We start from the raw sequence: 18,593 nt of genomic DNA on the forward strand, positions 1-18,593 counted from the left end.
AGTTCATCTTTGTTAATGAATCTCCTAACTCCATGTCTACCTTCTTTTCCACCATCTGACCACAACTCTCCTGCCTCGAAGGCATCTGGAGCACTTATCTTAACCTATGGCAGTCTACACCATCAAATTTTGGTCTCACCTCAAGCACTCAAGCTCAAAAATTGAACCCCCCTCCAGAAAACATTTTATTTTTCTCAATGAAGCTGGATTTCAAGGAGTCAGGAAATAGAAAAATTCATCAGGTGGTGAAAAGCTCATGAGACTAAATAGTTTACACATCAATTTTTTATTAATAAACCATGCACACATAAAAACACAGACTAGCAAAACTTGGGAAAATTCTAGATCTGTTCTAAAATTTCTTCACATATGTATTCAATCCTGTGAGAATTTTAAAGGGGAAACATTTGCTAAAGCTAAATAAACATTTAGTAAATATGGAATCTTTGAAAATAACAATGAAAACACTCCAGTGGTGAAATAGCTAAATTGTGAATAACTATGACATCTCTGGAATGAAGCTTTTGTTCAGATATTTGGATCCAGAGGTACTCCCTGGGAAGATGAATGATGCTTTTTGGTGGGGATGGAGGCACGAGGAAAAGCAAGGTGAGCAGCTTAGACAGAAAAACGGAAATGGAATATGCAACTGAACACCTTTCTTTCGTTCTGGTTTTCAACCAAGAATCTACTGTTGCAGGTAAGTCATGATAGAGGAGGTAAATTCTGAAGCTGCCAAGATCAAATAGCAAGAGTAGAATAAATCTGAAAGAGCAAATTTACACACACAGTTCTGGGTCAGGAGGAGAATTTCTCTATCTGAAAGTCCAGCAAACATTTGATCTGAGAGTAGCTCATCACATTCAATACTGAATAATCATCAAAATGGAATCAATAGAGGATGTAAAAAAAAAAAGAAAGATTTTACAAGAAAAAGGCAGAAATGTAATATAAAAATAATGACAGTTAAATAATTCTAGGAAAATATCACAGAGCAGATAAAAAAGACTTTATAATTTAATGAGGCAATTTTATCTGTAAAACGTAATCTTGAAATAGAGATATAAGAATTTAGGGGAAAACAGTGCCGTTTAGGACAGAAGTGGAGGGGAAAGGATATTCTCACAAAAACAAAGGTCATGTTGGAAACGGTGCAAAGAAAATAAGCATTGCTGAAAATATGGTAAGGAGCATGAAGGACAAGACTGTAGAAAGACATTAAAAAAGAGACCAGGGTTTCCCTGGTGGCGCAGTGGTTGAGTCTGCCTGCCGATGCAGGGGACACGGGTTCGTGCCCCGGCCCAGGAAGATCCCACATGCCGCAGAGCGGCTAGGTCCGTGAGCCATGGCTGCTGAGCCTGTGTGTCCGGAGCCTGTGCTCTGCAACAGGAGAGGCCACAACAGTGAGAGGCCCGTGTACCGCAAAAAAAAAAAAAAAAAAAAAAAGAGAGACCAATATAAGCATAATTGGTGTCACCAAAGAAGAGAACCAAAATAAAAGAAGAAAATATTTAAATAAAATTTTTAATATAAATTTTCATGAAGATATAGGTCGAAAAGCAGACTATGTCCCTAGAAAAATTAACTCTATACAATCAAAGGAGCAGTATCCCAGTAAAGTTGCTGATTTCCAAAGATAAAGAATGCTTTGGAAATCCAGGAAAAGGAAAAGTATTCAATTAACCTTTCTAGGAGAAGAAAAAATCCAGCTCACCATAGCATTTTCCACAGCAATACTGGATGACAGTGGAACAGAACACATAAAATCCTTGAGGAAAACATTGTGGCCCAAGAATGTTATACTCAGGCTAACTTTAACTCAGAGTGAGTGTGAGAAATGTTTTGTAACATGAAGGAACTCAACGAATGTGTTTCTCTTCAAGAGACTAATAGAAAATGAAATTCAGCTCAACAGGAGATGACTAGAGAAGCCAATGCAGTGTGCACTGAATCTATTTAAAAGAAAGTGGGGATTATTGTTACAGAACTGAATATAAATATTATAAACTTTTTAAGTATGAAAATTATATAACTAATAACCCAGGAAAATTAGGAAATAAGGAGGAAGGTAATGTAAGGACATTGATTCTTTATTATTAAAACTTGGGGATTAATAAGTCATCAAGTAATATAAACAAAAAGGCATAAAGGTTTCACTAAGTAATTTAATCAACTAAAATCTATAGGGGTTAAGGAAGGGGAGGAAACAGAGATGAACAAATTTCATCTTTGCTCACAATTGGGAATCAGATTTGGTCCAAAGTTTGGTCTACAGTTTTGAGGAATAAATATATTACAAAAAGTTAGAGTCATCTTAATCATAATCACAACAGGAATATAAACCTTTCATATAAAAGAAACACACAAAACACACCACTTCACACACACACACAAAGAAAGTCAAGGAAAAAATACCAAGTAATAAAGGACTTAAAAGTAGCCACAGCTACAGAAAAAGCATAAAATATAGAACAAAATTAAGACCAAAATATGTTCCATAAATAAATCAAAATGGATTGAACTCATCTATAATGAGAAAGGAGACTGGTTAAATTACAAATAAAACCCAGCAATATGCTACCTACTAGAGACATTTATAAAACAAAATACTCCATTGTAAAGCAATTAGACTCCAATAAAGATGTTAAAAAAAAAGGTGAATAAAAAGATGGGAAAATGTACACCAAGAAAATGTAAACAACAACAATAACAACAAATTAGGAGTCAGGATCTTAATTCAGACAACTTTGACTTTTAGGCTAGAATTAAGACTTAAAGAATTAAATGTGATTTTTTAAAAGCATCACATAATGAGAAAGTCTATAAATCATAATAAAGATAAAATAATTATAAAAATTCATGTGGTAAGAAGAATTTTAAGATGTCCTCCAATATTCCTGTCTCTTGGTATACATGCCTTGTATAAATCCCTCCTCTTGAAGCTGAAAAGTTAAGGAAGGATAAAGGCTGGAGCTCTGATATGATGGGATATGATTATGTTACACAATACAGCAAAAGGGATTTTATAGATGTAATTAGATTACTAGAGAGTTGGCTGAGAGTTAATCAAAAGGAATATTATGAATGGGCCTGATGTAATCACGTGATCCCTTTGAGTCTGGGTCTAGACGTTGGAGACAGAAGTCATATTGGTAGTGTGAGAAGGCCTTGTGAAGGGGCCACAGAGCAAGGAACTCAGACAGTTTCTACAAGCTGACAGATGCCCTCAGACTCAGCCAGCAAAAGAGCAGGATCCTCAGTCTTTCAGTCTCAAGGAATTGAATTCTGCCACCAACTTAAATGACCTTGGAAGAAGATCCTGAGCCTCAAGTGAGATGGCAGTTCATACTGACACCTTGATTTCAGCCATGTGAGACCCTAAGGAGAGCCTGACCTTCTTGACCCACAGAAACTGTCAAATAATAATAAATGGGTGTTTTTTTTTAAGCCATTACATTTGTGGTAACTTGTTACACAGCGATCGAAAATTAATATGATCTACTTACCATATAATATAGTAGCATCAAAATTCATAAAGCAAAAAAAAAGCTATAGGAAAGTTACTGGTTTATGTACTAATACAAAATACTCTTTTGCAGCATTAGTAGTAGCAGTCTTTAATTCACCTTTGTCAGCAAGTCGTCAAGGAGTATTAAAGCAAGTATGAATTTAGGATGTACTTCAGACAAAGGTAACTGTGTGTATTTGTGTGTGGGAGAGTGAGAGAAACCCATATATCAATCTCTAGCCCTGAATACAAAGAACATATCTTTTTTTCTAATGCCCACAGAAAGGTGTACTCACAAAAGATAACCATATGTTAGGCTAGATATTTCTGTATAAATTCCAAAATGTAGAAATAGCAGAAATAGTCTCTAATCACAATGCAAAAAAAAAAATTAGCAGTCAATAGTAAACTTATGAAACGAACAAAAATCCTTACCATGTGTCATATAAGGTATTCTATTAATTCTCAGGTTAAAGAGAAAATTAATACACAAATTACAGAATGTTGATAGCACTACATATTGGAACCTATAGCATATAGCTGAAAGAGTACACAGAGAAAAATCCATAGCTTTGAATACTTCGAATTATAAACCAGAAAGGATAGAAATAACTGAATCAAGTATCCACAACAAGAATTTAGAAAAAGAACCTCAAAATAAATCCAAGGAAGGCAGAAGGAAAGAAGCAGTACACAAAGATGAAGCTGCATCCCTGAATCTGATAAGAGAAAAATAGTAGAACTATTGAATAAATTCAAAATCTGATACTTTCTCATGATGAGAAGGACACTTCACTTCTGTGATATTTTTCCCAAAACTTATATTTCCAATCAAATCTTGAGAAAAACATCAGATAAATGCAACCTGAGGGGCATGCCAAAATATCTAACCAGGTACCCTTTTCAAAATAGTCAAATTCACAAACAAGGAAAGATTACAAAATAATTACAGAACACGGGAAACAAAGGAGAAATGATGACTAAATGCAATGTGGGGTCCTGGTTTGGATCCTGGAACAGGAAAAGGACATTAGTGGAAAAATAGAGTCTACAGTTTAGTTGTTAAAATTGTACCAATATAACTTTTTCAGTTTTGACAAATGGTCCATGGTTATGTAAGATGATAACACTACGGAAACAAGGTGAGGGGTATATGAGAACTCTAAACTATCTTTGCAACTTTTCTGTAAATCTAAAATTATCCCAAAATAAAGACATTATTTAAAAAAAAAGAATTACAGAAGACCTAGAAAATTGAAACAGAACAATTAAAATGAAAGGAATAAAAATAATTATCAAAGGGCTACACCGTCAAAGAAAGACATATCAGGTTCTAAAGGTTTTCTAAGGGAATTTTACCAAACATTTCAGTCATTGATAACTCCAATTCTAGCTAAATCATTCTGATATCATAGACAAATTTAAAAGGCACTCATATTCTTTCCCATGAAGTAAATAATTTAAAAATAATATAGTCTTTTTCTTTCCAATTTTAAGACACTTATTTATTTCTATTTTCTAACAATACTAGCTGGAATGTCCAGAAATGGCAAACGATAGTGGTATAATGGTCATCATTGTCTTGTTCTCTACTTTAATGAGAATGCTTCTAATTATATCCTTATTATATCTGGCTCTGGCTTTTGTGTTTATATGTCACATTAAGAAAATGACTACATATCTGTTTTATTAAGAATTGCTATCAAGAATAGATTTAAAATTTTATCAGAATTTTCTGCCTCAATATAAATGATCATGTAACATTTTTAGCAATTAATATTGAGAATTATATTATGGGTCCTCCTTTATCTAACCATCCTTGTAAGTTTGGAATAAATACCTCTTGGTTAGGGTTCATTATTCTTTTAATGTGGCTGTGTATTCTGTTTGTTAATCTTTTAGTTAAGTGTTGTTTAGTAATATTTGTAATGAATTTGTCTGAAGTTGTGTGTGTGTGCGCGCGTGCGCGCACGCATGCGCACGCACATACTGTCTTCATTGGGCTTTGCCATTAAGGTCATATAAAACTTCAGATTTGGGGATATGTTCCAACAGGTGGTAAAAGTTCATTTCCTTTTAACTACTCTCCCTCTTCTCCCTGACTAGCAAGTAATCTCCAGATTCTGCAGTCCAGTGTCAAATGGCACCGCATGGTAAGTGATATTCTATGAGAAAGTAATGTAACTGAAATCTCTTGGGGGGAAAAACAAACAAATTTGTTCACTGTCTCCATTACAAGCCTGTCATAATTAATGTTTAAAATATATTTTAACATAGGTGAGTAGGTGGAACGGGGAAAAGGGCAGTTTGATTGAAAACTGTTTTTAGCTTTTTCTTCCCGGCAGAGTCATTTTCGTGCTCACCCTTCTGTGCCCCTGCAATGACCTTCAACACTAATTCAAAAGGAAGGAAGTTTTGACCCATCCCACTATTTCCCCATCCACCCTCATCTCCTGATTGCTCTGCCACAACAGCCTATTATCCTTCCTCCTTCCTCACTGTGGAAATCCTTCCCACCAAAATGGGTCAGAAGTAATCACCACTCGGAAGAGGACAACAAGTCATGTCATGGGCAGATGAGAAAAGAAAAATATTTTTCCCAGGTCACAGCCACAACCTCAGAGAAATAAAGACAGGGGAGACAAGGGGAGCTGTGAGAGAAGGAAACCCCATTACCCACTCCAATAATAGTAAAAATAGCTAACACTTATGTAGCATTTATAACGTGTAAGCCATGCTCTGAGTGCTTTACATGAAAAACTCATTTAATCCTCACAAAAGTCCTACAGAGTAAGTGCTACTACTATCCCTGCTTGACAAATGAGGAAACTGAGGCAAGAGGTGACCTGCCCGTTGGCACATAATTTACAAGTGGCAGAGCCAGGGTGCAAATTCATGGAATCTGGTTCCAGAGTCCCTGGTCTAAGCATCAAGCTGTAATGTGTCAACCCTAAAACCGAGAATCTTGCCTGCCCTTGGGATCAAGGAAGACCTGTGAATAAATTATGAGGTTGAAGATTTTAAATAAACAGGATTCAGTATTACTAATAATGGTGAAGCTGTTTTAATAAAGAGATGGAAAATTCATGGAAATCAGACTTAGAAGTCAATAAGGGAGACAACGATCTAGGAGGGAATCGAGGGTAGGGGATCAGTGAGAAGAAAGGGAATAGAGGACAGTGGAAGACTTACAGGAAAAAACAGAACAATTTCCTACTTGTCTCAGCTGAAAAAATGTTATTAGCGCACCCATATCTGCGTATTCTACCTCTAGATAGATAAAGACTTGGAATCTTTGTCTGCTATTTACTCTTTTGTGCTGTACTGTACATGTGTGTGCATTATTATTTTTTTTCTTTTTTTATACAGCAGGTTCTTATTAGTCATCAATTTTATACACATGTCAATCCCAACTGCCGAATTCATCACACCACCACCACCACCCCCCCGCAGCTATCCCCCTTGGCATCCATACGTTTGTCCTCTACATCTGTGTCTCAATCTCTGCCCTGCAAACCGGTTCATCTGTGCCATTTTTCTAGGTTCCACATATATGCGTTAATATATGATATTTGTTTTTCTCTTTCTGACTTACTTCACTCTGTATGACAGTCTCTACATCCATCCATGTCTCAACAAAAGACCCAATTTCGTTCCTTTTTATGGCTGAGTAATATTCCATTGTATACATGTACCACATCTTCTTTATCCATTCATCTGTCGATGGGCATTTAGGTTGCTTCCATGACTGGCTATTGTAAATACTGCTGCAATGAACATTGGGGTGCATGTGTCTTTTTGAATTGTGGTTTTCTCTGGGTATATGCCCAGTAGTGGGATTGCTGGATCATATGGTAATTCTATTTTTAGTTTTTTAAGGAACCTCCATACTGTTCTCCATAGTGACTGTATCAGTTTACATTCCCACCAACAGTGCAAGAGGGTTCCCTTTTCTCCACACCCTCTCCAGCATTTGTTGTTTGCAGATTTTCTGATGAAGCCCATTCTAACTGGTGTAAGGTGATACCTCATTGTAGTTTTGATTTGCATTTCTCTAATAATTAGTGATGTTGAGCAGCTTTTCATGTGCTTCTTGGCTGTCTGTATGTCTTTGGAGAAATATCTATTTAGGTCTTCTGCCCACTTTTGGAGTGGGTTGTTTGTTCTTTTAATATTGAGCTCCATGAGCTGGTTATATATTTTGGAGATTAATCCTTGATGTAATTAATTTAATTAATCTGTTGATTCGTTTGCAAATATTTTCTCCCATTCTGAGGGTTGTCTTTTCGTCTTGTTTATGGTTTCCTTTGCTGTGCAAAAGCTTTTAGGTTTCATTAGGTCCCATTTGTTTATTTTTGGTTTTATGTCCATTACTCTAGGAGGTGGATCAAAAAAGATCTTGCTGTGCTTTATGTCAAACAGTGTTCTTCCTATGTTTTCCTCTAAGAGTTTTATAGTGTCTGGTCTTACATTTAGGTGTCTAATCCATTTTGAGTTTATTTTTGTGTATGGTGTTAGGAATTGTTCTAATTTCATTCTTTTAAATGTAGCTGTCCAGTTTTCCCAGCACCACTTATTGAAGAGACTGTCTTTTCTCCATTGTATATTCTTACCTCCTTTGTCATAGACTAGATGACCATGAGTACGTGGGTTTATCTCTGGGCTTTCTATCTTGTTCCATTGAACTATGTTTCGGTTTTTGTGCCAGTACCATATTGTCTTGATTACTGTAGCTTTGTAGTATAGTCTGAAGTCAGGGAGTCTGATTCCTCCACCTCCGTTTTTTTCCCTCAAGACTGCTTTGGCTATTCGGGGTCTTTTGTGTCTCCATACAAATTTTAAGATATTTTTGTTATAGTTCTGTAAAAAGTGCCATTGGTAATTTGATAGGGGTTGCATTGAATCTGTAGATTGCTTTGGGTAATATAGTCATTTTCACAATATTGATTCTTCCAATCCAAGAACATGGTATATCTATCTCTTCACATCATCTTTAATTTCTTTCATCAGTGTCTTATACTTTTCTGCATACAGTTCTTTTGTCTCCCTAGATAGGTTTATTCCTAGGTATTTTATTCTTTTTGTTGTAATGGTAAATGGGAGTGTTTCCTTAATTTCTCTTGCAGATTTTTCAGCATCAGTGTATAGGGATGCAAGAGATTTCTGTGTATTAATTTTGTATCCTGCAACTTTACCAAATTCATTGATTAGCTCTAGTAGTTTTCTGGTGGCATCTTTAGGATTCTCTATGTATAGTATCATGTCATCTGCAAACAGTGACAGTTTTACTTCTTCTTTTCCAATTTGTATTCCTTTTATTTCTTTTTCTTCTCTAATTGCCAAGGCTAGGACTTCCAAAACTATGTTGAATAATAGTGGTAAAAGTGGACATCCTTGTCTTGTTACTGATCTTAGAGGAAATGCTTTCAGTTTTTCACCATTGAGAATGATGTTTGCTGTGGGTTTGCCGTATATGGGCTTTATTATGTTGAGGTAGGTCCCCTCTATGCCCACTTTCTGGAGAGTGTTTATCCTAAATGTGTGTTGAATTTTGTCAAAAGCTTTTTCTGCATCTATTGAGATGATCATATGGTTTTTATTCTTCAATTTGTTAATATTGTGTATCACATTGATTGATTTGCATATATTGAAGAATCCTTGTATCCCTGGGACAAATCCCACTTGATCATGGTGTAAGATCCTTTTCATGTGTTGTTGGATTCTGTTTGCTAGTATTTTGTGGAGGATTTTTGCATCTATATTCATCAGTGATATTGGTCTGTGATTTTCTTTTTTTTGTAGTATCTTTGTCTGGTTTTGGTATCAGGGTGATGGTGGCCTCATAGAATGAGTTTGGGAGTGTTCCTTCCTTTGCAATTTTTTGGAAGAGTTTGAGAAGGATGGGTGTTAGCTCTACTCTAAATGTTTGACAGAATTCACCTGTGAAACCATCTGGTCCTGGACTTTTGTTTGTTGGAAGATTTTTTTTCTTTAAATAAATTTATTTATTTATTTTTGGCTGCAATGGGTCTTTGCCGCTGCGCGTGGGCTTCCTGTAGTTGTGGTGAGCGGGGTCTACACTTCGTTGTGGTTAACGGGCCTCTCATTGTGGTGCCTTCCCTTGCTGCACAGGCTCCAGGTGCACAGGCTTCAGTAGTTGTAGCTTGTGGACTCTAGAGCACAGGCTCAGCAGTTGTGGTGCACGGGCCCAGTTGCTCTGTGGCATGTGGGGCCTTCCAGGACCAGGACTCGAAATGGCATCCCCTACATTGGCAGGCAGATTCCCAACAACTGCACCACCAGGGAAGTCCCTGTTGGAAGATTTTTAATCACAGTTTTAATTTCATTATTTGTGATTGATCTGTTCATATTTTCTATTTCTTCCAGGTTCAGTCTTAGAAGCTTATACCTCTCTAAGTATTTGTCCATTTCTTCCATGTTGTCCATTTTATTGGCATAGAGTTGCTTGTAGTAGTCTCTTAGGATGCTTTGTATTTCTGCAGTGTCTTTTGTAATTTCTTCTTTTTCATTTGTAATTTTGATTTGAGTCCTCTCCCTCTTTTTCTTGATGAGTCTGCCTAATGGTTTATCAATTTAGTTTATCTTCTCAAAGAACCAGCTTTTAGTTTTATTGATCTTTGCTAATGTTTTCTTTGTTTCTATTTCATTTATTTCTGCTCTGATCTTTATGATTTCTTTCTTTCTGCCAACTTTGGGTTTTGTTTGTTCTTCTTTCTCTAATTCCTTTAGGTGTCAGGTTAGATTATTTATTTGAGATTTTTCTTGTTTCTTGAAGTAGGCTTGTATAGCTATAAACTTCCCTCTTAGAACTGCTTTTGCTGCATCCCATAGGTTTTTGATTGTCGTTTTTCAATTGTCATTTGTCTCTAGGTATTTTTTGATTTTCTCTTGATTTCTTCAGTGATCTCTTGGTTATTTAGTAATGTAGTGTTTAGCCTCCACGTGTTTGTATTTTTTACATCTTTCCCCCTGTAATTCATTTCTAATCTCATAGCGTTGTGGTCAGAAAAGATGCTTGATATAATTTCAATTTTCTTAAATTTACTGAGTCTTGATTTGTGACCCAAGATGTGATCTACCCTGGAGAATACTCCGTGCGCACTTGAGAAGAAAGTGTAATCTGCTGTTTTTAGATGGAATGTCCTATAAATATCAATTAAATCTATCTGGTCTATTGTGTCATTTAAAGCTTCTGTTTCCTTATTTATTTTCATTTTGGATGATCTCTCCATTGGTGTAAGTGAGGTGTTAACGTCCCTCACTATTATTGTATTACTGTCGATTTCCTCTTTTACAGCTGTTAGCAGTTGCCTTATGTATTGAGGTGCTCCTATGTTGGGTGCATATATATTTATAATTGTTATATCTTCTTCTTGGATTGATCCCTTGATCATTATGTAGTGTCCTTCCTTGTCTCTTATAACATTCCTTAAAGTCTATTTTGTCTGATATGAATATTGCTACTCCAGCTTTCTTTTGATTTCCATTTGCATGAAATATCTTTTTCCATCCCCTCACTTTCAGTCTGTATGTGTCCCTAGGTCTGAAGTGGGTCTCTTGAAGACAGCATATATATGGGTCTTGTTTTTGTATGCATTCAGCAAGCCTGTGTCTTTTGGTTGGAGCTTTTAATACATTCACGTTTCAGGTAATTATCGATATGTATGTTCCTTTGACCATTTTCTTAATTGTTTTGGGTTTGATTTTGTAGGTCCTTTTCTTCCCTTGTGTTTCCCACTTAGAGAAGTTCCTTTAGCATTTGTTGTAGAGCTGGTTTGGTGGTGCTGAATTCTCTTAGCTTTTGTTTGACCGTAAAGCTTTTGATTTCCCCATCGAATCTGAATGAGATCCTTGCTGGATAGGGTAATCTTGGTTGTAGTTTCTTCCCTTTCATCACTTTAAGTATATCATGCCACTCCCTTCTGGCTTGTAGAGTTTCTGCTGAGAAATCAGCTGTTAACCTTATGGGAGTTCCCTTGTATGTTATTTGTTGTTTTTCCCTTGTTGATTTCAATAATTTTTCTTTGTCTTTAATATTTGCCAATTTGATTACTATGTGTCTTAGCATGTTTATCCTTGGATTTGTCCCGTATGGGACTCGCTGAACTTCCTGGACTTTGGTGGCTATTTCCTTTCCCATGTTAGGGAATTTTTCGACTATAATCTCTCAAATATTTTCTCAGGTTCTTTCTCTCTTCTGCTTCTGGGAACCCTATAATGTGAATGTTGTTGTGTTTAATGTTGTTCCAGAGGTCTCTTGGGCTGTCTTCATTTTTTTTTTTTTTTTTTTTTTTGCGGTACGCGGGCCTCTCACTGTCACAGCCTCTCCCATTGCAGAGCACAGGCTCTGGACGCCCAGGCTCAGTGGCCATGGCTCACAGGCCCAGCCGCTCCACAGCATGTGAGATCCTCCCAGACCGGGGCACAAACCCGTGTCCCCTGCATCAGCAGGCAGGCTCCCAACCACTGCTCCATCAGGGAAGCCCCTGTCTTCATTTCTTTTCATTCTTTTTTCTTTATTCTGTTCCACAGCAGTGAATTCCACCATTCTGTCTTCCAGTTGAGTTATCCGTTCTTCTGTCTCAGTTATTCTGCTACTTATTCCTTCTAGTGTAGTTTTCATTTCAGTTAATATATTGTTCATCTCTGTTTGTTTGTTCTTTAATTCTTCTAGGTCTTTGTTAAATATTTCTTGCATCTTCTCGATCTTTGCCTCCATTCTTCTTCTGAGGTCTTGGATCATCTTCACTATCATTATTCTGAATTGTTTTTCTGGAAGTTTGCCTATCTCCACTTCATTTAGTTGTTTTTCTGGTGTTTTATCTTGTTCCTTCATCTGGTACATAGCCCTCTGCCTTTTCATCTTGTCTATCTTTCTGTGAATGTGGTTTTTCGTTCCAGAGCTGTGCATTATTTTTTAAAATGTTTAAACAAAATGGGTATAATGCTTTAAAAGTTTATTCAAAAAGATGTTTCTATAGATAATCTAAGTTTCATCACTGGATCAATCTATTCATTTGTATCTAAATTTGAAATCCATCTCTTGCTCTTGTAAAGGTGCTGTTTACTATGTATGTCTGTGAATGTCCCTCATCCTCAAATCATCAATTTTATCTTTATTTTAATTTTATATCATTGGATTTTTGTCTTTGCCTCTAAGCCACCCCCAATCACTTTTTATTTCTCTGGGGAAGAGGGATTTTAATTAATAAAGTAAGTTAATAGAGAGCAAAGTATCTTACTGTGTGAATTTGAAATTCTTTTTTGTTTTATTTTGTTTCGTTCCTAGTAGGGATTGCAAAGTGGAGATTTGCCATCAGTGAGCAATAAATATACTTTGTTTTGACCTAGTGAAATATATACACTGTTAGAGAAATAGAGTAGTCTAAACACAGTCATTGCCAATAGAGTGATGAAGAGTTTTACTGACAATATGAAGTGAACAGAAAATCTAGAAAACATAAAGAGCTAATTTATGCCATTTATATTACAGAAAAAAGTTTATTAGACACCAATTTATCTCTGGAGGCATAGCAGGAATCAGTAAGACAGCTGCTAAGCCTGTAAAGTAAGAATATGGTCCTAAGAAGGTTAAAACTGCACTACAATTTCAGTTCTTAATTTGTTTTTCAGAATCAGGGTTTATATTTCACTTAGCTATGGACAAGATCAAGTCCAAAAACCAAATTATATTCAAGAGAATGACATAGACTTAGGCTGCATATAGTTGTCAACAGAAAGGAGATGGTCAAATGGTTCATGGGACAAAAAGCAAACTTGTTTCGTGTAGAGGTCACAATTTGAGCCTAAATTGAATTCTCTAGAATTCGGGCATGTCTGGACCACTCCAGATGAGACAGAACTACCAGGAAGGAAGAGCCTGCAAGGGAAGAACATATCTTGTGTGAAGATATTATCAAGGTGCATAGTGTGATTCAAGGACAATAGGCTGGTAGAAGAGGGGGAAGAATCTCGCAATAGCACAGCCCCAGCTTCTGAGTCCCAGAAAGATGGGGCTGCTGTAAAAAAGAGAGAAACAATGAGTGGCTAAAATGGTGAGAGGGAATGAGGTCACCTGTGGCTTTTGCTATGAAGTGAGAGCATCTTTTGTGCAATCCTAGTTTTCTCTATCTTTTTAAATTGAAATATAGTTGAATTACAATATTATATTAGTACGACCCAGCAACTCAAATCCTTTGTATTTATTTGAAGAAAACAAAAACACTAATTTGAAAATATATATGTCCCTCATGTTTATTGCAGCATTATTTACAGTAGTCAAGATATGTGAGCAACCTAATTGTCCACTCACAAATAAATGGATAAAGAATATGTGGTACATATATACAATGGAATATTAGTCCTAAAAAAGAATGAAATCTTGCCATTTGCAACAACATTGATAGACCTGGAGGGTATTATGCTAAGTGAAATAAGCCAGTTAACTTGATAATGGGTATCAGCAGTCATGGGACTCCATCAGCAAGCACTAGCAATATTATCAATGCCTTTGACAGGTGGCAGCAGCAGCTTCAGCAGAATCTTTTGGTTTCAGCCAGAATAGTCAATGTTATCTTACCAAATCACAGCAATAAAGAAACTGTCACACTTTTAAACTATTATAGATAGCTCGGCTATATAACACAAACTCTTTCTGCATCTAATTTGGTGAATCTATACAGTTATTCCTCTTTTTCAAAAATGTCTTGGCTAAGGTCATGGAAGCAACCTAAATGCCCATCAACAGATGACTGGATAAAGAAGATGTGGTGCATATATACAATGGAATATTAGCCATAAAAAGGAACGAAATTGGGTCATTTGTAGAGACGTGGATGGACCTAGAGACTGTCATACAGTGTGAAGTCAGAAAAAGAAAAACAAATATTGTATATTAACGCATATGTTAATGCGTTAATCTAGAAATCTAGGAATCTAGAAAAATGGTACAGATGAACTGGTTTGCAAGGCAGAAAGACAGACACAGATGTAGAGAACAAACATATGAATTGGGAGATTGGGATTGACATATATACACTAATATGTATAAAATAGATAACTAATAAGAACCTGCTGTGTAAAAATAAAATAAAATTCAAAATGAAAAGAAAAAAATGTATTGGCTAATTTTACTCATTTACACTTTCAGAAGAATTTCGGACTGTGCTTGTGAAATTTCTCCCAGAATTTCTTTTGGCATTTGATTAGAATTGTATAAATTTATAGATTAGTTTATAGACAATTTATTTAAATTATTGTCTTGTCATCAGGAACATGTTTTTTTCTCTCACTTACTTGAATCTTCAGTAAAGTTTTTTCTTCATGTATACCTTAAATATTTCTTAATCATTTATCTAGGTGTATTTTATAGATTTACAGTTATTGAGTGTAGAATATATGATTTGCAAATATTTTCTCCCAGTACATTGATTTTTTTTTCCTTTCCTTAATTGTGTCTTTTGAAGAGCAAAAAGTTTTAGTATTGATCAAGTCCAATTTATCTTTTTTTTCTTTTGACTGTGCTTTGGGGACTACATCTAAGGAAATTTTGCCTAAACCAAAAGTGACAAAGATTTTTTCCTATGTTTTCTTCTAAAGGATTTATAGTTTTAGCTTTTAGATTTAGATCTATTATCTATTTTGAGTGATTTTTGTGTAGGTGTGAGGTAGAAATATGAATTCATCTTTTTGCATATAGATATCCATTATTCCATTCTTTTATTTTTAACATATAATCTCATACCATTATTGCGCAGAATGTGACCTGCACAATTTCTGTCTCTGGGAACTTAGAGATTTTTTGTTTCTGAAGTGAATATATGATCAATTTTAAACGCTTTTTTAGTTTTACAAAAGTGCTATGTTTCCATTTTTTAAAATGATGCAATATAGATGAGTTTTTTAAAATACCACCATAAGAACAGCTATCATAAATTATGATTCCAGCCATTTCCCTAGGTTGCAGATCATTTTCTCTAAAAAATAAAATCTGAGGCATAACTTACATTTTTTCTGGTATCCAGTATAACCAATGAAGAATCTGATCATGATCTGATTCTCTAGCTTTTGTCACCTGTTTTCTCTTTCTGGAAGGCTTTAAGATTTTTCTTCATCTTGGCTAGACTGAAATTTCATAAAAATAGTTTTAGGTGTATTTTTTATTCAAATATGTTAAGCACTTACTCATGTTTCAGTCTAAAGATTCCAGCCATTTATCTTTGAGAAGATCTTGCGTTATTTATTGGAAAATTTTCTTCCTTGTGTTTTCTTCATTCTTTCCTTCTGAGATTACTATTAGTTAGACATTGTATTGTGACATTTTAAGAAATCCCAAGATCTCATGGCTTTGATCTGAGACACATGAAAACATACTGAAGAATCAACTCAGGACAGAACCAAAGAGTTTCTCCTTGTGGATGGATTGTTGTGTGTGTATTAGTGATCTGGCACATCAGAATGTTCACTGACAAGACAGTTTAAATAATGCTCTAGAAGGATGGTTTGAGGAGAGATTAATCCCTTAGGTATTCATATAATTAAAATGTACTTTTGTGGTTCATTCTAACTGCTTTGTTAAATGTCTACCCAATAGTAATAGTAAAAAGAAATGTGGAAGTTTTTTTAATGTGTGCATATTAACATAATCACTGAGCTAATACTCTCTATTTTGCCTTCAAGGGTCACTAGACTACCTACTGAAATGTTTGTGGTTCTCCGTGGGTTAGACTTACTAAGTCAGTGTTATCACTTCCAACAACCAGATAACATTGACTAATGAGGATAAAAATAAAGACTTTTTCTGCCCATTAGAGATCTATTCATTTAAAGGGGAACCTTTCGATACTGAATAGAGAAGCAGTTTGTTAATATGACCTATCCAGAATTATTAGTGTCCCTAGATAACATTAATATTGTCAAAGTGGATAATAAAAGGCATAACAGATGGCAAATTAAAGTCCTAGATGGACTGGGTAAAGCTGACTTGAAATTGTTCCAAAATAAGGGCCTGTTCTATAGGCCTTTCTAAAATGTGGGGATTAGGAAACAATGTCTGTATCACCAGCTGGCTAAACCTTATTATTAGGAATAAAAATTTGGGGCTTCAATGGATATCATAGAAGAGTTGTGAAGAATGTTTATGTTATTACAGTAATCCATTATGACCTAACTCAGAGGTCTAATCCAGGTCTAAACTAGGGATATATTAGAGAAATGAGTTTTAAGTAGGCTTGGAAAAGGAAGAGAGTAACTAGGAATCCTCATCCTCTTGGACCACTGAAGTTGATGTGAACATGATGATTTTCATCACTTATTCTGCTCAGGGTTTTTGAAATTATATTTACATACTAATAATACCATGTATTACTAGTTCTGAGGGTTTATATAATTATATTAAAAAGATGAGAGGGAAAGAAACCAGTAAGTTTTATCAGCAGAATTCTATCAGATATTGAAATGGATATTTATGAATATAAGGCTCCAAAGTAGGCAGTCACCAACAAGTTTTTGAATGAAGTCACATTGAGACTTGGACTTAAAACAACACTCTAGATTCCACAAGGTTGCCATAGGGGAGGGAGGGTGGAGAAAGGAAGCACTGGGAGCCTGGGATTAGCAGATGTAAACTATTGTATATAGGATGGATAAACAACAAGATACTACTATACAGCACAGGGAACTATATTCAATACCCTGTGATAAACCATAAATGGAAAAGAATATTAAAAAAAAGAATGTCTATATGTGTACAACTGAGTCACTTTTTTGTACAGCAGAGATTGACACAACACTGTAAATCAACTTTACTTCAATTTAAAAATAAAATAAAAAAACAACAACACACTACTAGGTTGATATTACTAGGCAGTGATATTGGACATACTACCTGGTTATGATGTCCATGTATACCTAAGCTTTAAAAAAGTTCCTCTCTTTGCTGTTCCCAATGAAAAAAAAGTGGAAAACTTCCCCATTAAGGAAGTGAGAGATATTTGGGTCTCTGTGTTTGTAGAGGTTCTCTGCTTTTACTGTCATGCTATAAATTTTGAGTTATCTCAAGAGAGTATACTCTAGTGGCCATCAATAATAATGCAGCTCAACAGAAGCGCTCACTTCTCTGTTTGGGGTAGAGAAATCAAAGAAAGCACAAGGGGCAGAAATCCAGCAGAGAAAACTGATAAGGAGAAAGGTATAGGTCTCTAGGCATAGAATATCAAGTTTCAATGAGTATTAATATGTCACACCAGAATCAGTAAAATGACAAGTATTGTACCCAGCACACATGGTTCTGAAATGGAAACAAATGGTTTTGCCTCAATTATGCAATCTCACTTTTTTTTGACAGTCTCACTTGTTGACTTTGGTCATGTAAAAAGGAAGCAAGTTTTGGCTAGTAGAGTCTTTCTCTTTGTTCATTTGTGTCTGCAGATAACTGAGGACCTCACATCCAAATGTGAGACCTGAGCTGATTAGTCAGCATGATGACCTGCCAGACTGAGCATATCTACAGAAACCCTCTACTGAGCTACTCCCATCTAGGTCCCTAGTGGCTTTCATGTCTCAAATCCAAATAATAATTTTCTTTTTCTTGTGTGACCTTTAAGCAGCATTTGATATTGCTACCAGTCACTACTTATCTCTCTTTTTCCACTGCCAGTATTCTAATCCTACTCTGTTACAATCTCTCGCCTCGGTAACATTCTCTTGGCAACAATTTTATCATATTCAATCAAATCTCTACAAAGCAGCCCTGTGATCTTGTCCCTCCTTCTATTAAATGCCTCCCATGGTCCTCAGAGATGAGTAGTAATCTTTATTACTCACAAAAGAGCTCACAAAAGGACCAGCTGTGATTCAACCTTTCTGGCCCCATGATTTTCCACTGTCCTTACTCTCTTTGCACCATCCATGTGGTTTCCTTTCATGTCCTCTGATATAATGGTTCTCAATCCTGGCTTCATATTAGGATCATGTGTGGAGATTTTTTTAAAAAATACTGTTGCTAGGGCCACACCTTCAGATATTTTGATTCACTTGTGTGGGGTGACGTCTAGGCATTTGTATT

At 35.6% G+C, this 18,593-nt stretch overlaps 1 protein-coding gene across 1 annotated transcript in view; it reads left to right on the forward strand.

The window, feature by feature from the left end:
- Nucleotides 1-636: 636 nt before the first annotated feature.
- MROH9 (maestro heat like repeat family member 9) overlaps nt 637-18,593 on the forward strand; it is a gene marked incomplete at both ends in the record, with an annotated part of 95,758 nt that continues 77,801 nt past the window's right edge. Inside the window, 2 exons of the mRNA XM_082654870.1 lie at nt 637-700; nt 3,600-3,661. Coding sequence (XP_082510996.1) covers nt 637-700; nt 3,600-3,661 — 126 coding nt within the window. The remainder of the gene's footprint in view (nt 701-3,599; nt 3,662-18,593) is intronic.

The sequence above is a fragment of the Grampus griseus genome (assembly GCF_964374135.1).
Source record: "Grampus griseus genome assembly, chromosome: 1".
NCBI lineage: Eukaryota > Metazoa > Chordata > Mammalia > Artiodactyla > Delphinidae > Grampus > Grampus griseus.